Source organism: Carassius carassius, chromosome 30 (genome assembly GCF_963082965.1).
Source record: "Carassius carassius chromosome 30, fCarCar2.1, whole genome shotgun sequence".
In the NCBI taxonomy this organism is placed as follows: domain Eukaryota; kingdom Metazoa; phylum Chordata; class Actinopteri; order Cypriniformes; family Cyprinidae; genus Carassius; species Carassius carassius.
Genome location: NC_081784.1, coordinates 18,515,612 through 18,539,977, shown reverse-complemented (window position 1 = coordinate 18,539,977; position 24,366 = coordinate 18,515,612). Strand labels below are relative to the sequence as shown.

At 37.9% G+C, this 24,366-nt stretch overlaps 1 protein-coding gene across 4 annotated transcripts; it reads right to left on the bottom strand.

Moving 5' to 3' along the window:
• Positions 1 to 1,586: 1,586 nt before the first annotated feature.
• On the bottom strand, positions 1,587 to 21,885 carry LOC132110803 (suppressor of fused homolog). 4 transcript variants are annotated; one of them, XM_059517768.1, is made up of 13 exons: positions 21,571 to 21,885; positions 21,186 to 21,320; positions 20,836 to 20,972; positions 11,760 to 11,902; positions 11,427 to 11,512; positions 10,944 to 11,016; positions 9,971 to 10,124; positions 9,739 to 9,841; positions 6,771 to 6,809; positions 6,185 to 6,319; positions 2,574 to 2,712; positions 2,038 to 2,106; positions 1,587 to 1,942 (listed from the first exon to the last, which is right to left on the bottom strand). In XM_059517768.1, exons 1-13 carry the CDS (start codon positions 21,723 to 21,725, stop codon positions 1,853 to 1,855), a joined length of 1,458 nt encoding a protein of 485 aa, XP_059373751.1. In that variant the 5' UTR covers positions 21,726 to 21,885; the 3' UTR covers positions 1,587 to 1,852. The 4 variants fall into 4 exon arrangements, with proteins under 4 accessions (XP_059373751.1, XP_059373750.1, XP_059373755.1 ...); XM_059517767.1 differs by having other exon boundaries at positions 9,971 to 10,127; positions 21,571 to 21,884; XM_059517772.1 differs by lacking the exon at positions 6,771 to 6,809 and having other exon boundaries at positions 21,571 to 21,884.
• Between the last annotated feature and the right edge of the window lie 2,481 nt (positions 21,886 to 24,366).

Sequence of the window (24,366 nt, the reverse complement as noted above, 5' to 3'; positions counted from 1 at the left end):
TAATTCGACATCTCGCTGGCACTAGCTGGGGTGCAACTGCCAAGGTGCTTCGAATATCAACAGTAGCTCTCGTCTTCTCCACAGCTGAATACTGTGCCCCAGCCTGGTGCAGAAGCCCACACGCCAGGAAAGTCGACATTGCCATAAACACCGCCCTTCGGACTATAACTGGCTGCCTGAAATCTACCCGTCTACCATCTGCCAACATTAGCGGGAATTGCCCCGGCCGGCCTCCGACGAGAGGCTACTACCCTCGCTCTTGCAAGGAAAGCCCAAAGATACAACTGGCATATCCTGCACAATACCACCACAACAGCACTGCCTCCTCATAGACTGAAGTCCCGCCACCTGTACAACAAGGCGGCACAAGACCTGCTCAGGTCCATCCCTGAGGACCTGTCTACAGAGGCATGGCTCGAGGCAGCCTGGAAGCAGGAGTGGGAGTCAGTAGGGCCCTCACGAATCCACCGTTACATCTATGACCCTGGAGGCGCTCTTGAAGGAGAGGATCTGCCACGCCGGCAATGGACTCTGCTAAACCGCCTGCGAACTGGGGTTGGACGTTACAAAGCATCGATGAGGAAGTGGGGCCTGGAGGACAGAGCAGTGTGTGAGTGTGGGGAGCCAGAGCAGACCGCTGAGCACATAATCACCACCTATCCACTGTATAAACCACCGTCGGAGGCCGGCCTCTTCGACGTGGGACCTGAGATGAGAACGTGGCTGAGTTCTACTGAGTTGGACATTTGATGACGACACACCAAAGAAGAATTTAGGTTTGAGGAGTCGGTACATGTAATTTTCAACAGTCAGTCTCTTAATGTTAACCATAGTCTTCATTTTACTCGATTTACAAAAAAAAAAAAAATGTAGTGTAAAAATAAATTTTACGTTTTTTTTTTTTTTTCAGGTTGTGTAACTAAATTCAACAGGCACACCCTGATTTATGTAAATAACTTTAATGCACTTTAGGGTAACAAAACCATAGGCAATGTAGTGATTCTCCAGAATATAAAAATGCCAGTACGCTAAGTAAATTCATCTTTAAAAAAACACTAATAATAGAGGTTCTTTTTTTACACGTTGACCTATATTATTGAGCACATATCCCAAAAATAACAAATGCACATTCTACAAAATAGATTGCTGTCCAGGAACCAGTTAGTTTGCTTCCCTATAAAGAGGCTTGGAATGCAATCATAGAGTCAAATAAAAGGAAGTTCAATACAAGCAAAGTAGTTAGGAATGGGGCTTAGAAAACACCCATACTGTACAAGCTTTGGTATTGTGTAGGTGAACTAACCACCTATTGTTTTACAACTAAATGAAGACCTCATGAAATATCATCAACCTTAAATAGGCACAACTAATTTTATATATGCAAATCAATAAAACCAGATACTCAGACTCAAGTATTATTAATATTTTTTTGATAAACAAGGGCATATTCCTTTGTATGCTTACCTTCACATTACAAGCAGGATTTAGACAAATTAAACTTCAGTCCATTCTAAGGTGAATAAAGGCAGCATTACTTGCACCTTGTTCACAGACAAATACATGTTTTTTGAAGCCAAGACCAGAAAAACTATTTATACACTTTAATACAAAAAATATACACTATTTTTTCCTTAAGAGTGAATAGGTAGTCCAATGCAAAAACAAGTGGTATAACAGACAATACCAAATGTTCTATATGTAAAAAATGTTCGTGCAATTATCTACGATGCTCTCTGAGAAAAAGGGAAGCGTCTGTTTCCTTCAGCCATCTGTAGGCACATGAGCCAGGCAAAAGAGTTTAGCTTCTTTGTGTAGATGTGGGTTTGTAATCAGGGACAGTGAGCTCCAAGTCTTATTGCAGTGGGCTGTCAAACACTGTGTCTGGTAGGACAGAGATCTTTAGCTTCTTATCGGGCCAGCTGTACTCCTTAGGCAGCTTAGACTGGATGAGAGGGTAAAGAGATATACAGTTTGTTAAAAACATTCAACAGTTTATAAAATCAGTAAAACACTTTAACAGGAGGTGTAAAATCATACCACTTCACGGGTGCTCAAATCCTGAATGTCAGCTAGCATCTGCACTACAAACTCCTCAGTAAGCAGTATCTAAGTTGAGGAGATCAGAAGTCACACACACATGGAAAGGAACTGAACTTCAAAAATCATTCACCCAAAAATTGTTTGTTCATCACAACAGATTTGGAGAAGTTTAGTATTATATAATTTGCTCACTAATGAATCCTCTGCGGTGAATGGGTTTCACTGGAGAAAGCAATGTTATGGATAGAGGACTTGTATTTTAGCTGGAAGCATCCTGACTTTTCTCTGCGCAAGACGTTAACTGATAAGACTGGAGTTGTGTGGATTATTGTTTTTATCAGCCGTTTAGACTCTCTTTCTGATGGCACCCATTCACTGCAGAGGATCCATTGGTCAGCAAGTGATGTAAAGCTCAATTTCTCCAAATCTGTACAGCTGAAGAAACAAGCCCATTTACATCTTGGATTGCCTAAATGTTCATTTCTGGGTAAACTATTCCTTCAAGCGATGTAATAGTAATGCATGACTGTTACCTGTAGCCATGGTCCATGTGCAGCATACGGATGCTCTTCTGTGGCAAAGGCGCCTTCTACCCCGGTGGATACGAAGGTGATTGCGGTGTCTCCATTAATGCTTTTATATGTGAAATGTCGGCCATGAAGCAGACGACCTCTACAAGAAAAGGAAATAATAAATAATAAAAATAATTAATAATTTACACGGACAAGTTTTGTTAACACAAGTGGGAAATATTAAAGGCTAAAACTATAAGTAACCTGATGTTCACTTTCTCCCTGCTCTCATTTAAACGAAGGCATCTCTGTGAGCCTTGTCTCTGTTTCTGTCCAAACAAGATTACATAAAACTCATATCCCACTCTTTCAGTGCCAGCAAATTCAGAGCTGTTAGCATTTCAGTGAGAATGTTTGTAAAACTAAAATATACTGTAATATGAATAAAGTGCAAATCAGCAAACCAGTTAAAAAAAAAGCACCACCAAAATAAACAAAAATTCTAAAATTTCAAGTTAAGGAGGCAAAAATGCCCTTACACAATTAAACTAAATATCTTAAGACTGTCAGGATTAAAGTGAAATGTGAAAAAAAAGTTGTGCTATATTATCTTAAAATAAAGAATAGGTTGTTTACTTTGCATCGCAGCAATAAAAGTGTCTGCCTGTTCAATATGGATTTATATAGGCTACTAAAATGTCAATATTTACACATTACTTAATATTTGTCACAAATAACTTTTTTTTAATAAAACGGCATGTATTTCTGTGTGTTATTTGTTCTTCTATTTTGACAGAGAATGACATGACCTTGTGAAAATTGATTTAAAAATGATTTAGCCAATTCAATGAAACTGAAAACAAGGGATGGATTAATATAATATCCTCACGATTAAACTCACAGGTTCTCTCTTTATACTCAACAAAGTGCACGCACGGTGTAAATAAGAGAATCATAGTACAGTTAGCTTCATTAATTATGTAAGGGATAATGTACATCCATCCAGTTGATCTCTCAGAATAAACCCTGACAGGGTGATCAGGACTCCGACGCGAAGCGAAGGAGCTACGTTTGAATGAAACGAGAGCGAGTCCACGATACCAGGATGACATACATAAATAATAGTACACCATTTTGAATCGAGTTTTAATATTTTATTAGCTAAACAAATGCAAAGCTTCCACCAAGAAAAATAGTTCAAGTAAGAGTACAGCGGCGACTGATGTTACACAGATGAGCCTGTTTTTATTAGCTTTTACCGGTTTTTATTCAGGGATAACATACCTCGGAATGTCACGACTGACCAATCAGAATCAAGTATTCCACAGAGCCATGTAATAAACTTAAATAATTGACAACTTCAGTGATTTTAAAAGGGGCCTTCTTTACTTGCTTTCATACAATTTTCGTACATTTTAACGTGCATAAAAAAATGAGCAAAAAAAAAAGGGTAACACTTTAATACAGGGTCCAATTCACACTAATAACTAGTTGCTTATTAGCATATCTATTATTAACATATTGGCTGTTTATTAGTGCTTATAAAATATGTATAATGCATAACATCCATAATCCTACCCAATACCCTAAACTTAACAACTACCTTATAAACTATTAATAAGCAGCAAATAAGGAGTTAATTGAGGCAAAGGTCATAGTTAATGGTTAGTTAATAGTGAGAATTGGACCCTAAAATAAAGTGTGACCAAAAAAAGTTTGCTGAATATGTTTGGTATACATTTAAAAGGCCCCTGAACATTTTTTTCCTATAACGATTATAGAAATATATTAATCAATTACTGTGAGAATACCTTATGCAAACAATACATCAGTTCTATATATCTATATTATTAACCTCAGCTAATAAGTAGCTTTAGTAGGCTATTAGAGGTTAAAACTAAAATGACCAAAAGTAAAATTAAAATAATAACTAATTTTTTTTTTAAAGAAGAATAATGAAACTTAAACTGATTACATCAAGTCTCAGGACAGTTTTATTGCAGGTATTGCATGTATTCCCTGTGAGATTTGATGTAAATTGAGAAATACAGCAATCTTATTACTGCGATATGTTTTTACATCTGTAATGCCAAAGGAACTGCAACATTGCTGTGCAACAGTTAAAACAGTGCAAAATGAAAATAGTACAAAGCAGCATATCATAAATTTGGACCAAAAGTTTCTGTCTCTCTCACAGACACGCATTTCTTTTTGCCATTTTCTGTCTCTCTCTGTCTTTCTCTCTCATGAAACAAAAAGAAACATTGGCTATTATATTGTATATAATACTGTATATGCCGTTGCACTCCAAAAGCATTTATCCTGAAACAGACACTTTGCCTAAACCTGCTCTGTAAGTTTGAAACAGTCCTCAGCCATCAGATATGTAAAAGACAAAATTCTTAAGTTGTATGATGTTGTCTAATTCACCTAATTAACATCGTGAATAGCTAATAAATCTAATAAGTAAAAGATATGTATAATGCCTATTATTATTAGTGGTAGTAATAGTCATAATGTTTAAAACATGGTTTAATTATTATTTTAAAACGTTTTAATTAATACAAATGAACCTATTTTGATCTTTGTGTCAAAAAAGGGCAGATAAGGGAATGCATCAACAAATTGTTAAATGCAAGTTAAACATTTAAACTGCTAATCTAAAATACTGGTGGGTACTGTACATTAAAAAAGTAAGGACACTTCAAGCACTGCTGTCACTGTAATATTTCACGCAACAATGGTCAAGTAGCTGGAACATTAAACAATAATTATTCAAGATTAAATGTCATAATGCTTTCTTACCTTATTATTGTAATATTACTGGTTTATTTTAATAGTTGATATCTTTATAAGTAAAAATGTCACAGTTCCAACTTTGAGCAGTGGTGCCAACCGCCCCTTTGCGCCACCTGGTAGTGATCTTGCAAACGAGTTTCACATGTGACTAAGTTTTAGTACTTGTGGCGGTAATAGGCATTTTGGTTGACTACCTACTGTGCTCTGCTCATGTTGCATTAGGTTTCTTTTACGTGTCTTTTGCAGCACTGAGCATTATGAACATAGACTGTAAAAAAAAACATGGACGTAGTGTCCCTGACATCACCCTTTGGTTTATGAATAGCATTTTTTAATCCTAAAGTGGGCGGAGCCGGCCGTCATCATCTTTGCAGCATCACCCCTCGATAATCAAAAATGAGCAAAGAGCTGGGACGTGGAGCTGATTGTTGAAACAACGCCCATCAAGCTCGACAGTGGTGACAGCGTAATCCACCTGTCACTCAAGTGGCCTCACCCTTAATAATGCAAGCTTTGAGGCTTAATATAATTTAAACGGCTGAGCTTATAAAAAAATTCACCCCCTCACAGGCAAAATTAGCTGTATATATCAAAACCACTCTTTGTAACAGACTGTAAACATTTGTTTCTGCTGTAAAGCTGGGCATTTTAACATGGGGGGGGGGGGGTCTATGGGATTGACACCTTTTTGGAGAAAGTCTCTAGCAGCCAGTCGAACAAAATTTGAATTGATTAATGGAAAAGTTTATTTCTGACCCAAGTGAATTTCAAGAAAACATATGGCAAAAGACACTTATGTACACAAGTACATTCCCTACAGAGTTCTGCCCTACCTGAGACACAGTGGGAGAAGAGTCCCAGACTCCTGGTTGAACTTCAGATGCACGCTTTCCAGCTGTCGTGTTCGCACCAACTCATGAGGGACAATAGCAGCTGAGCTCTCACTTTCTAGACTGCCCTTACGGCTCCTGAGATAACAGAAGAGGGGAAAATATAAATAAGGGGAAAAAAAAAGAATGAGGGTGCCCAATTTGTGTCCAAGTGCCCAGTTTGAATATTTGGGCACTCAATCCACATTCAGCATTATTAATGTAAATTAATTAGATAAACATGCTATGACCACATTAAAACACATTAACTATGAACACAATACCATAATGTTAAACTACCAGAAATGTTCCAAATACTGATGCAATGATATTCATACATTTGTAGCTTAAATGTTTAAATACTTTTTGAGAACTTAGTAAACAAATACTGCAGAGCAGAGTTTTGTGTTTCCGTATTTTTCAAACAAAAAAAAGTAACTTGTAGACACTACTGAACACCCATTTTCAATGTGGAATAAAGAAGAAGAATAGTCTCCATAGACAATTTGTTGGAGAAATAGTTTCAGTTTCACTCATAGTTGGCTCTTACCTTGATATCTGCTGGGTCTGGAAATGTCCAACTGATTGTCTATGGAGAAATTAGGGGCAGATTTGTACCACAGTGAAGTGAATAAATGCATTTACCACTACTGCCACATGGCAAATAAATTTTTTTATTTTCAAAGACACTTTTAACTTTCCCTCTTTAAAATAGATTGGGATCACTCCTTTAAATGCATCCACATATTATTTGTAATTCTGCTAATTCAGTTGCTACTATAAGGTATTTTAAGCAAGATGTTGAGACCGATGCATGAGTGGAACAAGTGTGGCAAACACAGCTTGAGCAACTGATTAACAACTGTGTCCATAATGATAACTGACTGCTTTATTAAAAATAGGTACAAATAAGTCAGATAAAATTGCATACAGGATTTGAATCATTTTCATCAAGCCTGGTTCTATTAATGGTTCTATAACTTGCACTGCTGCTGAAATCTATTGCTCGAAACATACATTGCTGACTAAAGTAGTAAGATTCTCCAAATAATTAATCTTATGATCCAGTTCTTTATAGTACAACAAATCATGTATGAATCAATGGGAGGGGGTATGTAAATTAATCAAATACTGAAACTGCAAGTCATTACTTTAGTCATGACAAACTGGAAATTCAATACAACAGCTTTGTTAAAGAATTGTTAATAAAACTGGAATCGTTAAGAGGAATCTGCATAAGAATGGTTAAATTCTTTATGAATCTGTCATCGCAGAAGCCCGAAATCTTTTTCCTCTCCATTAAGAAAGTATGTACAGAAGTGCAGATCTTTATAAGGAAACTGTCATTGTATATCACTTCAATTCAGCATTAGGTTTTTCATCATGATTATTTGGAACATGCAACACAACCAGTTTCAGCGGGCTGTCAGGCTGTGCTCCAGGATGTATGTCTGAATATCTGGCTGGGCTACAAGTAGCAGGGGACTGTGAGCAAAACAAGGGGCCACAGACAACAGGATAGAAAGATTAACTCAGACAAACCATGCACTAAGATGATCTGGATTGCATAGCGTTTAATGAGATGAGGATGGAGTGCTTAAAACAGTCACCCCAGCTTACTGCTACCATCACAGACCTAATTATAGGCAAGTCTAATAGTGCAAATAATCATGAGTCAAAAGCACATTTGTACTGGCAGACCATTGGTACTCGAAGCTACTTCTGTGAGCTACAGCAGGCCGGCTGGCAAGAGTCGGCACTCATGAGGACAGAGACTGAAGGGACAGGCTTTGTCTGAAAAATACTTGCAGGTAATTATCCACATATTGGACAGGCTTCTGAGCCGCTGTCAGACCAATAGTGATTTTGATATATATAGCAGTTAAGCTGAACCAACCAAAGTTCATGAAATTGATTCCTAAAAATTGCAGGCCTGTTTAAAATTGCAGGCCTGTTTAAAAGCCATTTTTCAACTGTGCACCAAATAGGGGTGGGCGGCATGTCTAAAACCTTACTGCATCACACAACAGTATATATCAGGATCAGTTAATTTTGCAGCATTTTATCACATTGCTCTCTTGCAGTATGCATTGGGTGTTTGTGTGCGGTTTACACTGATGTCTAAGCATTATTTTTTGTGTCACCAAGTGAAATCTATGAATGACGAAAACTCATTAGGACCGTTTGTTTTTGTTTAATAACTGCAAGCAGTCCTAATGAGTTTTCACCAATAACAATATTTAAGAGTCATTAATTGAGAAAACAACTTTTACTTGAGCTTTTGATATAGAGGAGATCATCGTACTAATAGAAAAGAAAAAGTTTCCGAACAGAAAATGTCCTTCTTATAGAAAGCTTAAATTGACATCAGGCCCAGCAAAAGCAAGATCCTGGAATGGGTTAAACAGCACCCCCACAGAATAAGACATAGTAGGGAAATGATGCTCAACCAGATAGAGCAACCAAGCAATATTCATGCCGCTGAAAATCTCAAAATATTGTGCAGTGCCTGATTGTGATTCAAATACTAGGAATGCGTGGTTGAACTTTATTTTTAATGAAGTTTCAGCTCACGTGAGTATAATATTAAGTCTTTGTTTGCTTCATTTCACCATGGATTCCTTTGTAGACAAGACACGGGTCGACGCTGGATTTGCAGAGACTAAAAAGCATTGCTGTGCCGTCTATATTGGATCCGACAGGAATGGCGCAGCACACTTATGAGAGTAAAAAATACTTATACAGTGTGTCACTATTGTTTTGTTAGCAATTGCTTGATATGTCCTCATTATGTGTACGTGTCTAACCAAAGTCATAGAGGGCTCCAACTATGAAGGACGTAGCTTGTCAAAAAGACACACAGAAAGTTAGTTTATTATGCAATAATAATAATAATAATAATAATAATAATAATAATTTATAATCCAATCATAGCAGTGGGTGTTTACTTCCAAGTCTTCAATGTGTCATGCCCATAAAAAAAGAGCATTTCCCGAGCCGGCCCCAAAACCAGTTTAGAAAATAGCCTATTATTTCTTGTTTTTGATGTTTTTGAATGTAAAAACAACATGAACGTCATAAGTGAACCCCAGAAAAACAGTATAAAATAATTTAAAAAGCCAGTTTAACTAGACTAATTTATAGGCTAATTTAACTAGACTAATTTATAGACTAATCATAATTATCACAATCGAGACCATTTACGTGATTAATTGTGCATCCCTGTGCAATTAACAATATGGCAAAATCTCTACCTGGCGACACACAATGTATATACAGTCAGAACACCCAGTCCTGGCACCAAACAACTTTTGTCTCCTAGCCATAAACCATAATGATGCCATCCTGTCCCAAACAGGTGGCATAGCAAACCAAAGCAGTTTGGTGTCCTATAAACAATCTCTTCAACCTGCAACTACCATAATTATGGTCACAGCAATGGTAAACCATACTTCCACTTGACCAGTATAATCACTCAGTCCTGAAGCGTTGATTGTCGTGAAAAGAGCAGGACTTACTGTGGCCGTTCGTGACTGTGCCTCTGGCTGCTGATGGGAGGCAGGACAGACTTGCTGTTAATCTCCAGTCCCTTCCTCAGGGCCTCTCTAATCTGTTCAGTGTCTGTATGAACAATACACAAATACTCATGACAACAACATCATAATTTGGGACAATAAAAAATCTCTGAAGCATAGAGAGTTTGGTGTCTCGTTTTTAAATTTGGCTGCGCTTGTCCTTAGCACCCATCACCTTTGTCCGACAGCCTGCGTGGCTGTGACCCAATGCAAATGCTCCTGCTGTCGTCCTCATCCTCGGGAGGTCGGCTCAAGTCATCCCAGGCACACTTGGCACTGACCCCGCTCAGGTTAGAGCCATCCGTCTCTATGCCCTTATCCACTCGCTCCTGCTTGGGATGAGCAATCAACACACGCACTAATCAGCAGGAGATCAGCCTGGCTGGACATGTGTCCATCTCAGCGCAGAGAAGGAGGGGTCAGAGGACTAACAGCAGGTGGAGGGGTTGAGTTTAAAAGCCACAGACTTAATTATACCCCATCTTTTCCCATCACTCCTGAAGCATCACAGTATGAGTTATAACAGATGACCTTAATCGGCAGACATAATTATCATTCATTACTTGAGAGAGGTTAAATGTGTTAAAAAAGAGGGCATAGGTGCAAAATATTTAAAGGACATGACAAGTTTAGCTTGGATAAATAAATAAAAAGTAAGTATCTAAACGGGCCACACTGTTAACAAAGCTCTTAATTTTAAGGAATAATTCACCGAAAAATTAGCAATTGCACTGATATAAAAATTCTGGCTGATATAGATAAGCAAATAATTATGATGCTATGGTCAGTAATGAAAAATGGATATTCATTTTTAGAACTGCTATAGCTTGCATTTAACTGTGTTATAAACATCAGTTTTTCAAAAGTTAACTTTTAGCAATGACAGAAACCTCTTTTCAAAATTAATACTTATTAGAATACTTCTAATAAAAATGTTTCTTGAGCACCAAATCAGCATATTAGAATGTTTGACAGTTGTCATATGGTAAAGACGAACATGTAAGTTCTTGAAAATATCTCTTTTGTGTTCCACATAAAAAATAACAAAAAAGCCATTTAGGAACAATACAGAGGTGGGTTAATAAGAGCATTTTCGTTGGTGGGTGAACTGTTCCTTTCAACAACATGCAAACTTCAGAAAACCTTACTTGCATATGTGGATCAATCTCAAAAATAGTTTCCCCTCTTCTCATGTCAGTGATTAACCATGGACCGCCAGCGCTGCAAACAAAACGATGAAACAAGACCCATTTCAGAATAAAGGAAAAACAAGAACAGCACAAAGCATCTCAATGCAAATGAAAGCTCCTGACCCACTTCTTACAGAGTAACAGCATTCAAAGTACACTGCTCTTATCTACAGTTCCCACAATGCCTCAGCAATAGTGGAAAAGAGACATGAATTAGGAACATAACACCCATATTCTTGCATTTGCTTACAGGAAATTTAACACAAACTTATAACATCACCAATCCATAAATCCCATAGAGACGAAGTAATAAATCAAGGGCATTAATTTATTTTCTCAGCTGGTTAAATCAATCCAGAAGTTTCTTTAATGCAGTTTTCCCACCAGTTGAGCACGAACATGTCCTTGGCCTGTCTCATGGCTGGCTGTGGGATTACTCACATGTGCACTCCTCTCAGCAGGTCCAGAATGCCTTGACCGTTCCACTGCTGCGCTGCCTGCAGCTCCTCTGTGCAAACACCCACAATCTGATGAGCACAGAAGGAAAAACTTAATTTACACCGATCACAAGGAGACGCATGCACAGGAGGACAAGGTTAATAAGTGATGAATTTCAAATGTACAGAGGCACAGCTGAATCTACATGGCTGTTTAAACATGTCTGTAAATTATCTCAATGGCTAAAGAAACAAATAAGAGAACTAAATAAATGTGGACTTTATATTACCCTATATTCAACCACTTTATTGAAACTGCTGGCATGTTGTGCCTGACCTGAAGGAAGCTGACGTGACCAAAGGGGGTCTGCACTGGCAGCATCTGGGGGTCCTCCGTGAGTAACATATGCTGGATTCTAGACTCACTGTTGTCCAACGGACTGTGCCACGAAATGTGATCGCCGCTACAGAATGTGTTTTCTGTCGCAGAGCAAATGATTTGTCTGAGAGATCTGCATACTTTCAATTGAAATTAAGTTTAATTTTAGTCTGACAACTCTAGGTTATTGCATACAGTACATGCAACAGAATATAGACATAGATACCTCCTATGGGAGAAATCTGCTATTTGTACACTAAAAACACTAAGAAAAGTCTGTATGTAGGGCTGGGACAACGCGTCGAGGTCATCGATGACGTCGACGCAAAAAATACGTCGACGCAAAATATGCGCATCGATTCGTCGACCTGTTTTTATTTCTCTAAAAAACGTTTGCAAAACATTTACCTTATGTGCGCTGAATATACGCGATGGCCGGATCAACATTCTGTCCAACGTTATATAACCAATCCAGGGGTTTTTCTGCATTGATCTTTTTTTTGGCGGCTGTCAAAGCCTTATTTGATCGATGAGTGACAGTGACAGGGCGCGTACGAGAGATAGCCCCGGCTGCGCGCGCACACACAGTCTTCAAACAACACGAGCGCTTCTTGCTCTCTCCCTCCCTTGTGCATATTAATCAAAATCATTAGACACGATAGAAAAAGGGCGGAACGCCAAAGTTTCACGCGCGCTCGCGAACTCACAGTCTTCAAACTACACGAGCGCTTCTTGCTCTCTCCCTCCCTTGTGCATATTAACCAAAATCATTAAACACGATAGAAAAAGGGCGAAACACCAAAGTTTCACGCGTGCTCGCGCACTCACAGTCTTCAAACTACACCAGCGCTTCTTGCTCTCTCCCTCCCTTGTGCATATTAACCAAAATCATTAGACACGATAGCAAAAGGACGGAACGCCAAAGTTTCACGTGGAGCATTCGGAGATTTTTTTTCTCCATGACAGGCTGCTGGCTCCCACTGTAAATTTTTTTTTTTTGTAAAAACACTCTCTGTATTAGCTTAAAGCCCTCAAGTTTACATTTACATACTGTATTCTTTCAATTACTCTAAACAAGTATTTTGGGTGACCTTTTTTTATTGAACGCTAGACATCAAGTTGTTGTTATTTTCATCTGAAAGAACTTCTTTTTTCAGTAAGCTAGGCCCTATGTGTTCAGTAAGCTTGTTTCAGTAAGCTATGTGTTTTCAAGGTTTCATTGAATGCTGTCTCTATACAAGTGCAAAGTAATGCATTCTTAGTCAGTCTTTTATTTTGTAATTTTAAGAGCAATAAACATATATTGCAATGTTAAGGAATTGATGTTTTTTTCATTTAGATATGTAAATCAACATGTATAAATTGTTAGTAGTCAATTAATGGGGAGATAATCGAAATCAAATCGGTCTGAAAAATTAATCGTTAGATTAATCGATGCATCGAAAAAATAATCGCTAGATTAATTGTTTAAAAAATAATCGTTTATCCCAGCCCTATCTGTATGTGGATTGTTTGCACTTCCAATCAATAAAGCAACTAAAATACAGCAGAATGACACAGTCTGCAAAAACAGCCCATATATATTTAGATATTTATTATGGAATAGTATTCTAGGGGAAAATTGAATTATATAATACAATCCCTTTTAAAGAGCCCTTTTAGACCAATTATATTAATTAACTTTAAATCTGTTAAAGCTGAAAACAACAGCTGCTCCACTGTTTTGAAATTACAGAAGGAATGCTTCCAGAAATGATAAAACTCTTACACCTTAAAGGGGTCGTGAACTGCATTTTTTAAATTATTTTAATTTAACGTTCTCTGAGGTTCACTTATAGAGTAAGTGTGATTTTATATATATACATATACATATACATATATATACATATATATACATATACATATATATACATATACATATATATACATATACATATATATACATATACATATATATATATATATATATATATATATATATATATATATATATATGAATAGCATCATAATTTAGAAGTAATAAGCTACTTTCTATCCTGTTTTTGAGCCTATTTGCAGAACAGTCCTTTTTTATTTTTTTTAAGCGGGGCACATTCAAGACTCAGAAGTAAAGCCCACTGCTGTGATTGGCTAACAGTTTTGCTTATTAAAATAACAGATGGACACTGCTGTGAAGTACCCAGAAAACAACATAAGTCAATTGGCATGTTTACTCACACTTATGTATTGCAACATTACTGTTGGATCTACTCTAGTCAACATTAGAGTTAGATTTAATTCTTTTCTCCCTAATTTGTTGTTGGTGGCTGTTTTTGCCCCATTGACTTCCATTATAACGACATTTTTTGATTGCAAAGCCATGACACCATGTAATCATGCATTCTTGATTGTTTGTGGTTTTCCCTTTTGGGAAGAGGTAAAATTTGTTATTTTTACAGTTGATCACTAGGTGGGACCATTAACCCTTTAGATAGGCCTGTGCAAAAAAAGGCTTAGTTTCTGGCTTGTATATGGAGTATAACAGCAAATTATAGTGTTTGTGTGTGTGTGAGATTCTTGATTGTTGGTGGTTTTCCCTGTTGGGAAGAGGTAACATTTGTTATTTTTACAGTTGATCACTAGGTGGGACCATTAACCATTTAGATAGGCCTGTGCAAAAAAACATAGTTTCTGACTTGTATATGAAGCTATATGGAGTATAACAGCATATTATATTGAGTGTTTATGTGTGTGTGTGTGTGTGTGAGAAAGAGAGAGAGAGTGTGTGTGAGAGAGACCTTTGCGCACTTACCGTAATGTATTTCAGAAAATCACAATGTACACCTCAGCTCTCAGAACCACATGGAGTAAACAAAAGTGTATTTATGCACCTGCTGCCTTTTAATGGTGGTGTAAGTATTCGGTTGTTAAGTGATGACGTAAGAAGCGCTGTTTCTGGGTCCAGGCCTCAACTCGCTTCACTTGAGAATATGACCTCAGCAGCCGTTTATGAGGCCATCCTTAAAAATATTCTTGTTTGCCGTAACCCGACCGACTCTGTCAATTTAGCACCGACTCAATTGTTTTTTTGTTTTTTGCTTTTAGTCCGACCGACTTGCCGATTGTATATTTGCATTAAGACCGACCAATTTTTTTTTTTACTCTTCAAACAACTAATACAAACGCAATAAAATAGCCTACTATTAATTATATTTAAGTAAGTATTGTAAATATATAAATTGCCTTGGCCTACATACAAATGAAGGCTATCTTCTTTAATTAAAAAAAAAACCCTTGATGTCATCTGTGTTCACACGGATGTCACACTGTGGCCTGTGCATTCCCTTCGTCTCATACTCTCACTCACTGTCAGAGTCAATGGTTCGCGCTTGGTAATGATGGCTGCGGCTGCAGTAAACTAAATGTTCGCGGTCACTGTTCAAAGTCATACGGGTTCGGGCACCATAATACATCTAAAAAAATTCATTAAAACAGATCGACACCGCTTTAACTTGGCACAAAGTTCTGGAAAAACTGTGCCCAGATCTTTTCTCATCCCTTCTCCTCTCTACTCTAAAACCGTGACCGTGTCGACTGTCACTTTATGTTCGAAAATCTATTGCACGAATCAAGCACGAATCAACCAACACAAGTTTCGAAAACGAAAATAAGAAAATGATTTTAACGACCTTTTCTCGGAGAGCGACCAGGTTTTTTTTTTTTTTTTTTGAACAGGCGTCACACAGCAACTGCAGCTTCGGACAAACACGCATAACAGCAAATAATACTTCTGCACAATGTTTCTCTTTTTACAACAGAAATGTGAATTCAGCCGGTATTCAGTCTCATACAGTTTCGTTCTTGAATCGCCTAGGGCTGTCAAAATAGCTGAAAAAACTAAATTCAAATTTTTTACTTAAATATGATCAAAATTCGAATTGTATTCGAATTTTAAATGCATAATTTCAGTTATGGTGAAGAAAAGCTTTTTGCTTCTCTTTTGAGGCTCAAGATAGCGCATCAAGCAAACTAATACGCATGTTTATTCAAAGCATTAGAATACATGACTGTGAAAAAACATAATATTTAAAATAATGTTTATGAACCAATTATTATTAATTAAGTTGCTTAAAGAACTATAAACAAAACAGCAACATGTATGCATGCATTGTTAAATAAATCAAAAGGGCGGAAAACCAGTCACACAGGATACATTTTTCATTTAAAAACATGAGATGCGCGAAATATGCGTTCTGTGTGAACGGCTTGGTTTCAGTTTTGATGTAACCACATCTTCTCCACATTGATTTTTTTTTTTTAAGTGGCTTCAACTGGATAGGCTAACATAACCTAATTATGCAATGACACATATATTGTCATCGCATCTCGTGCGCGTACACGAGGTGAAAGATGAGAAAGCAGATACTGCGTGTCGAGCTCGTCCGCCTTTGAAAGTTGTGTAAACACAGCTGTGCGCGCGGCGACATGGAATGGAACACGTACCGGGGCTCATAAGGCAGCTTCCTTAAAGCACACCTAAAATTCATATGCGCATTCAAATGTGGATTTTTATTTTAAATTCGACGAATATTCGAAAAAATGTATTTTTTGATAGCCTTAGAAAATTGCCTATGCGATTTTTTTGTTGTTGTTGAAATTTAATCGTAAACACAGCCATGTTGAAGCCTGCAGTAAATGTTTTGCATTATGGCAGTCCACTCTGCTTATTGTTTTTCGAAAATGTTGAACTCCTGTTTGTCATTTTGCACATAACTTCACGCCAATAAATCATCAGAAATATTGGTCTTTACCAATATATTGAATCTTTACATTCCTCCTGCCTGTTGTCCGTGGATTTACCTATATTTGGTGTTATTTGCCGTATAAAACTTTAGACATGCAAAATCGATTTTACAATCGATTCAATGAACACTCGTCACTCAAATCAAACAGGATTTTTTTCACAAAAGTGACAACCCAAGAAAGCAAAGTAAACGTTCTCTCATTTGTAGGTTGCATTGATATGTAGCGGTGGATGCAAGTAAAACAGTACCTCATTTTTTTCTCACCTGAAATTCATGCAATAAACATGTTTTTGACAAAGATTTAAATTTGTTTGTGGTCTATATAGCCTGCATCAAAATGAGGTTTTCAATGATGCGCCCGAAGGCACGGGTTGAAGACCCAGTCAGTGACGTCACGATGTGCTAATTTGTTTAAATTCATACCGACGTCATCAACATCACAAAAATGTACTTTTTTTTTTACATTGAAACTTGAAAAAAAAAAATATAGACCGATCTACCGACCCTTTTTTTAAAAATAATTACTGTTACTGCAAACCAAAATATTTTTAAGGATGGCCTGAGTACTGTTTATTCATATTGATAATTTAAGTTGTACACTTTCAAACTTACGATATACACTACAGTCTCCGTGCTCACAGCGTCCCAAACACAAATAATTTATATATATATTTTTTTATATTTTTATTTTCATTATCTGGCTATCTGGTACTTCGGTATGGAGTTAAAGGATAATATTATAACTTTTTCGCTAGTATTCTATCACATTGTGAGTTTTTATTAGCACCTTTTGTTGTTTTCTCGTGGTAACTGACAGAGCGTTTGGACACGGAAGCGCTGCTACGTGACGTCAGACTTAATAAGCAAATAGACTAAATAAAAGCAAAGTACGTGGATTTAAACACATGCATGCCATCGTGCTGGATATTTAATGGTGAGAAGAGCAGCAAGCAACACGAGAAAGGGCTTGACTTGTACCAAAGTTTTAGAAATGATTATGTAGCGTGACCCCTCCAGCGAGCTGCAGCTTATTTGAAGTTGGTATTGCATTTTGGTTCATAATACATTATGTTCATAAATTTGATGCAAAGTAGATTTTTTTACAGGATTTTAAGGTTTTAAACTGGCTTTACAATCAAGAAAAGAGGAGCATTTCACATATAGGCCATCTGTACTTTTCACCATCAAAAGGAAGCAGGTGCATAAAAACAATTCTTTTTTTATTGTTTACTCCATGTAGTTCTGAGAGCATGAGGTGCATATTTAGATTTTTTCAGATACTGTACATCAAGGTAAGTGCACAAAGGTCTCTCTCACACCCTCTCTTTCTCTCTTTCTCTCTCTCTCTATCACACACACACACACACACACACACTATAATTTGATATTATACTCCATATAACTCCATACAAGCCAGAAACTAAGCCTTTTTTTAAACAGGCCTATCTAAAGGGTTAATGGTCCCACCTAGTGATCAACTGTAAAAAATAACAAATGTTACCTCTTCCCAACAGGGAAAACCACCAACAATCAAGAATCTCACACACACACAAACACTATAATGTGCTGTTATATTCCATATAACTCCATATACAAGCCAGAAACCAAGCCTTTTTTTGCACAGGCCTATTTAAAGGGTTAATGGTCCCACCTAGTAGGGCTGCACGATGTGTCGTTTAAGCATCGATATCGCGATGTACGAATCCACGATAGTCACATCGCAGGATGTGCGATGTAGGCTGTCGTAGTTGATCTGTTATTCATTAACTGTACGGGCCAGCTGCTCCCCGGCCCTTTACGAATGTGATTCGCAGATTAATTGCACAGCTTAACCATCATAGAGTGAAAGTTTTTTCATTGACAGGACTGAAAAACACATGCAAGTTTAACAGGGCAGAGAGAGAGAGAGATAGCGAGAGAGACACAGAGTGAGAGAGAGAGAGAGAGAGAGAGAGAGAGAGAGAGAGAGAGAGAGAGAGCGCGCGCGCGAGAGAGAGACAGAGAGAGAGAGAGAGAGAGCGCGCACGCGAGAGAGACAGAGAGAGAGAGAGAGAGTGTGCGCGAGAGAGACAGAGAGAGAGAGCGCGCGAGAGAGACAGAGAGAGAGCGTGCGCGAGAGAGACAGAGAGAGACAGAGAGAGAGAGAGAGCGTGCGCAAGAGAGACAAAGAGAGAGAGAGAGAGCGTGCGCAAGAGAGACAGAGAGAGAGAGAGTGTGCGCGAGAGAGACAGAGAGAGAGAGAGTGTGCGCGAGAGAGACAGAGAGAGAGAGAGTGTGCGCGAGAGAGACAGAGAGAGAGAGAGAGCGCGCGCGCGAGAGAGACAGAGAGAGAGAGAGAGCGCGCGCGAGAGACAGAGAGAGAGAGAGTGTGCGCGAGAGAGACAGAGAGAGAGAGCGCGCGCGCGCGAGAGAGACAGAGAGAGAGAGAGAGCGCGCGCGAGAGACAGAGAGAGCGCGCGCGAGAGAGACAGAGAGAGAGAGCACGCGCGAGAGAGAGAGCGCGCGAGAGAGACAGAGAGTGAGCGTGCGCGAGAGAGACAGAGAGAGACAGAGAGAGAGAGAGCATGCGCAAGAGAGACAAAGAGAGAGAGAGAGAGCGCGCGCGAGAGAGAGACAGAGAGAGAGAGAGAGTGTGCGCGAGAGAGACAGAGAGAGAGAGAGTGTGCGCGAGAGAGACAGAGAGAGAGAGAGAGCGCGCGCGCGAGAGAGACAGAGAGAGCGCGCGCGAGAGACAGAGAGAGCGCGCGCGAGAGAGACAGAGAGAGAGAGCACGCGCGAGAGAGACAGAGAGAGAGAGAGAGCACGCGCGAGAGAGACAGAGAGAGAGAGAGCACGCGCGAGAGAGACAGAGAGAGAGAGCGCACGCGCGAGAGAGACAGAGAGAGAGAGCGCGCGCGAGAGAGACAGAGAGAGAGCGAGCCGTCTTCAAACAACACGAGCGCTGTCTTGCTCTCTCTCCCTCCCGCATATTAATCAATTGACGCGATGGTGTCGATGTTTAAATCATTTAAAATGAGAATGTAAGTGTGCTCACCCCATTTTTGTTTGTAAGAAAAAATATCGCAATATATAATCGCAGAAAAATAAAATATCGCAATGTCATTTTTTCCCAATATCGTGCAGCCCTACCACCTAGTGATCAACTGTAAAAATATTTTTTTTTACCTCTTCCCAAAAGTGAAAAACACAAACAATCAAGAATGCATGATTATATGGTGTCATGGCTTTGCAATCAAAAAATGTCGTTATAATGGAAGTCAATGGGGCAAAAACAGCCACCAACAACAAATAAGGGAGAAAACATTTAAATCTAATGCTGCACAAAAACTAACAATGCATCAAAGCCAATCTTGTTACTAATCTTTGACATGCCCAAGACTGTGATAAAAGGTAAAAAAAAATCCAGTCCACAATCACTTGTTGATTTGAAATAAAATTACATATTGAAAATATGTAATTTTGTGTGTTTTTTTCTTCCCAAATCAGTGACATCATTTATGAACTTGGTAATTAAAAAGTTAAAATCTTGGAATTTTTTTACAAATTTGGTAGTTTTGATCAGGACTGAGGTTGATTAATAGATTTATGCAAAAAAAATTTGAAAAAAATATTTATCTGATATATTTTTACAGCAGTTTAATTTAGTGGATGTTTCCATCCACGAACATCCCGAAAGGGTAGTGAATTAGACCACAGTGTACCGTTGAGTTTTTGAAAAATGTCAAAGCATTTTCCCAAAATATGGGTCAAAATAAGATGTCACCAAATATCATTCCATTAGCTCAAACACAGAGAAAGTTTTGGCCAAAATAAGACTCAACTTTACCCCCTAGTGGACGAAAACCTCTCCAACAACGCACAAGGGTTAATTACAAAAAAATGCTAAGTTATCACCTCATTGCTGAGAAATATAATGTAGCTGTTGTATTTATAAACTCACAGGGCAGGGGTTGAAAACCAGCTCCTGAATGTACAATTTCTTACCTATAGAAAGTTTCCATCTCAATAAAATGCGAGCGCATACAGCTCATCACTTTCGGCAGAGGCGGTGCTTAAACGTCATAAAGTGGCACATTCCAAAACAAGTCATTTTCTTAGCTTGGTTTCAAATAAAAGCGGTTTTTAAACTAACAAGAAAGTTCTGAGTTTCGAAACTTACAGGATGTTTTTATACTTCATTGACCTGCTATATGTCGAAAAATTGATTTATCGGTCCATGACCCCTTTAAGAGTGGGTGCAGGTACAGTACCTGATTGAAACACATATCGAGCCAAGCCTTGCATGAGCTCAGCTGGCCAGGTAGGGGGTCCCGTCTCTCCTGCTTCTCTCTTCAAGCGAAATGTGAGCTCAAAACCAAAACCACTTGGGCCCTCTTGGCCTGTGAATCTATAAAGAAGCAAAATTAATCTTAAATTTAATCAATACCAAGCTACATCAACACAACTGTTCACACAAAACTAAAAATGTAATTAATTCAACTGCTGAAACTCACGGTACATTATGTAAATATGAATACAAGTTGAACTAAACTAGCTGGGTATTGTTGTAACAACACTGCCATGTAATGAAACTGTTCATCTCATAATCTTTCATTCTTACTCATGAACTCTGTTGTCCCCGTACAAATCACTAAGACCCAAGCTGACATAGTGCCAATGTTCTGGTATGTCTTGTCCAGGACATCCCATGTTTCTGTACATACTAATGTAGTCCAGAGGATCTGGACCCCCTAACCTGAAAAGAGGATTATAGGAGGAAAAAGTGAGTCATTGAGATGGGAAGAGTACACTTGAAAGTTTGTTATATGCCTATTAATAATGCTTCTGCTGACTGATATTTGATTGTCCTCTTTGATCACCACTCAGTGTTATAATAATAAAAACTAGTTATGAAATAGTTTAAACTAACTTCTGTTTTATTGAACTTGTTTTTATTTGTGCATATCAAGCAAAAACATAAAATAGAAATGCTTCAGACGTCTCACCAGTACTTCACAATGGCTGTGACTTGCAGCGGGTTCGCCTGATCGGGATACAGGCGCCTGGATTCCCCATAAATGGCCTGCAATCCCGGGGGAAAGAGCGAGGCGAGGCCGAGGTGCGCTGCTGCTGCTGCGCTGCTAGGCCGCATCTCATCCATCCCCACACGGCCGCACAAAACAGAGAACAAAGTTGCCGAAAGACAAGAAAAAATATGTGTTCTTTAAAATAAAAAATAAAAAAGGGCATTTAAATCACCGACAACGTAAAAAACACTTCCCCCCTATGTTTAGCCCCTGTTGCAGTTTATCCTCAGTGGTTTTGATGTCAAGAAAGGGGACGTGGCTATCTCTTTGATTGACACTTGACCCACCCAATCAGAACAGCCGTTAGAAAGACGAGACATGGGAGTCGCGATGCGGTTGGACGTTTAGCGATCCATCAGTTTGTTAGCTGTTGATCCATGTGGAGGTGGGGCTCACCCGGCTCAGTGGTCTGCTACACGGAATGTGTCCATATCCAATGCCATTGAACAACAGTTACTTGTTTCTTTTCTTTTTTTATTTTACTTTTGCGACATTAAGAGACGAAATTGACTATTTTATAATTTATTATGTATTCCACTTAAATTTAAATTACCCTGTTAAAACTTTATTACCTTCTGTTAGCATTCCAATCACTTCCATAATAAGTTGCTGAATTTTTTTTTTGCCCACCACGCATACATCATTTAATTCATATCTTATTCTTTACATTTCCATCTTTTTCTATTTTACACTTTTCCCCCACAAAATAATAATCTACTTTAATTGATACTTAAAAAGAAGTGCAATCTTTATTTTACTGTTTCAGTAATTTACTGCTAATATGCTATTTAAAATGTATTATCCAAATGCCAGGAATTGCAGTAATTTATCAATTTGTTTTTATAAATCAAATTCATTTTAGATTTGTACTGTTATTGCTAAAATGCTTACATTTGTTTGTGAAGCTACTAACTTGTACTTTCCAAAGTAGATAAAGGTTTAGTGCCACCTGCTGGTCAGATTATTGACTGTACTCTCTGTCACATGAATCATCTAGTACTGGACCCTATTAGGGGTTTTCCATCCTGTCCTGGAGACCCCCCAGCCCTATACAGTCTGTATGTCTCCTTCATCTAACACACCCAATTAACTCACCAGCTCATTAGTAGAGACTGTGTCTGACAAAAGAGACAAAATATGCAGCGCCGGGGGGGCCTCCAGGACAGGTTTGAAAACCCCTGCCTTATATTGTAATGTAGGATGTTTTTCCCCCCAGCCAAGATATGCAAAAGACTTTTGCAATTGTGTATTTTAAATGCACATCATAATTAACAGGAATAATCATATCTCATTCTTGTTTTATGAATGTTCTGCGTTTTTAGATTTAGATCTTGTCCTTGGTTTATTCCAAGTTAAGATCAAGGTGTCATAAGGTCTGGAAAATGATGTAATGACATAATGCTTCACCTCTACACTGTCCACAGCAGACAGATATGTCAACGGATGGCTTCATTAGTCATTAGTGATGTTAAAAGCATTGTTTTAACTTTGTTTTACTGTAATATACTTTATGGATATAACACAATTTTTAGGTTGACTTCCTTAAATAATATAATGTATAAATAATATTATTCAAACAATCTTATGTTGCATTATGCTTGTAGCTAAATACACATCATTCTCTTGGCAGCAGTGTTTTACCACTATTTTATTTATTCGATTTTTATGTTTCCCATTTCTAAGCATATGCTTATGTGCAGAAGGAAATTGGAAAAGAAAAAAAAAACAGAGATTAACAATCATATCTCCAGAAAGTCAGTTACAATGCAGCTTATCAGAACAGATGACTTATGCTCAGTATACCAGGCCAGTTTGTGGCAATTATGACTGATAGGCTTCGTGATGACGTAGGCTTCATGTTGTTGATGTAATATGCTGCTTGAATACCAAAAACCTTTGTTAAATTTGTTACAAGTGATGTGTATGTTACACAGAACAGCACACAGAATCTTCAAATGGGTAAGTACTTTATTTTTTTTTCCATTTTCATGACTCAAGCAAATAACACTGTATTGTTTAATCAGATGCTTGGTTTTCATTGTTTCACTTTGACTTCATTTCTTAATCATATGGAAGAATATGCTTCAATTTAAGACTGCTGCAATAACATTTCCAGTAAATTTATTTACAGAGTTGTTTCAATTTACAGATATATATATATATATATATATATATTATATTTTTAGTATCTTCAGTATATAATAATATGCAGATTACACAGATTACACAATTTTGTTTAAAATTACACAGTTTATGTATTTGTTGTTGACGTACCTGTAATCCTGTTTTTCAGCCTTTTTAATTAGATCTTTTCTTCCAAAATTATATAATTGGGTTTTACTATATATATTCGGACTATACCCTCAGTTGTTATGCCTGTGGATTTATTGTTTTGTTAAATCCAAGCAATTATACTATAATGAGCATATTTTATCCAAACTTTTATAAGACAGGCTATTCAATGTTCAGTTTGGTTTCTTGCTGGTACTCTTATTGGAAGACTCATGGCCACTTCTTGCCTCCAGCCATATGCCCAGGGACCCTTTACACTATCAGGACACAGCTGAGCATGAGTATTACCATTTCTATGGACCAAACCAAAAAGTTTATTTTTAGTCCTATTTGTTACCATCAATCAAGTGTGCTTCCCTTGCCAAATGTTACTCCAAACAAACAGGATTCAGCCACCATGAGATGCCCAGTGAAGCATGGCTG

What these genes read in the sequence shown, in the direction of transcription:
- LOC132110803 (XM_059517767.1), bottom strand. Translation starts at nt 21,725, where the DNA reads ATGGATGAGATGCGGCCTAGCAGCGCAGCAGCAGCAGCGCACCTCGGC. An exon ending in TCGATATGTGTTTCAATCAG is followed by an intron (nt 11,903 to 20,835) that starts GTACTGTACCTG and finishes GCTCTGCGACAG; the next exon opens with AAAACACATTCTGTAGCGGC. An exon ending in CACATGGACCATGGCTACAG is followed by an intron (nt 2,107 to 2,573) that starts GTAACAGTCATG and finishes TCCTCAACTTAG; the next exon opens with ATACTGCTTACTGAGGAGTT.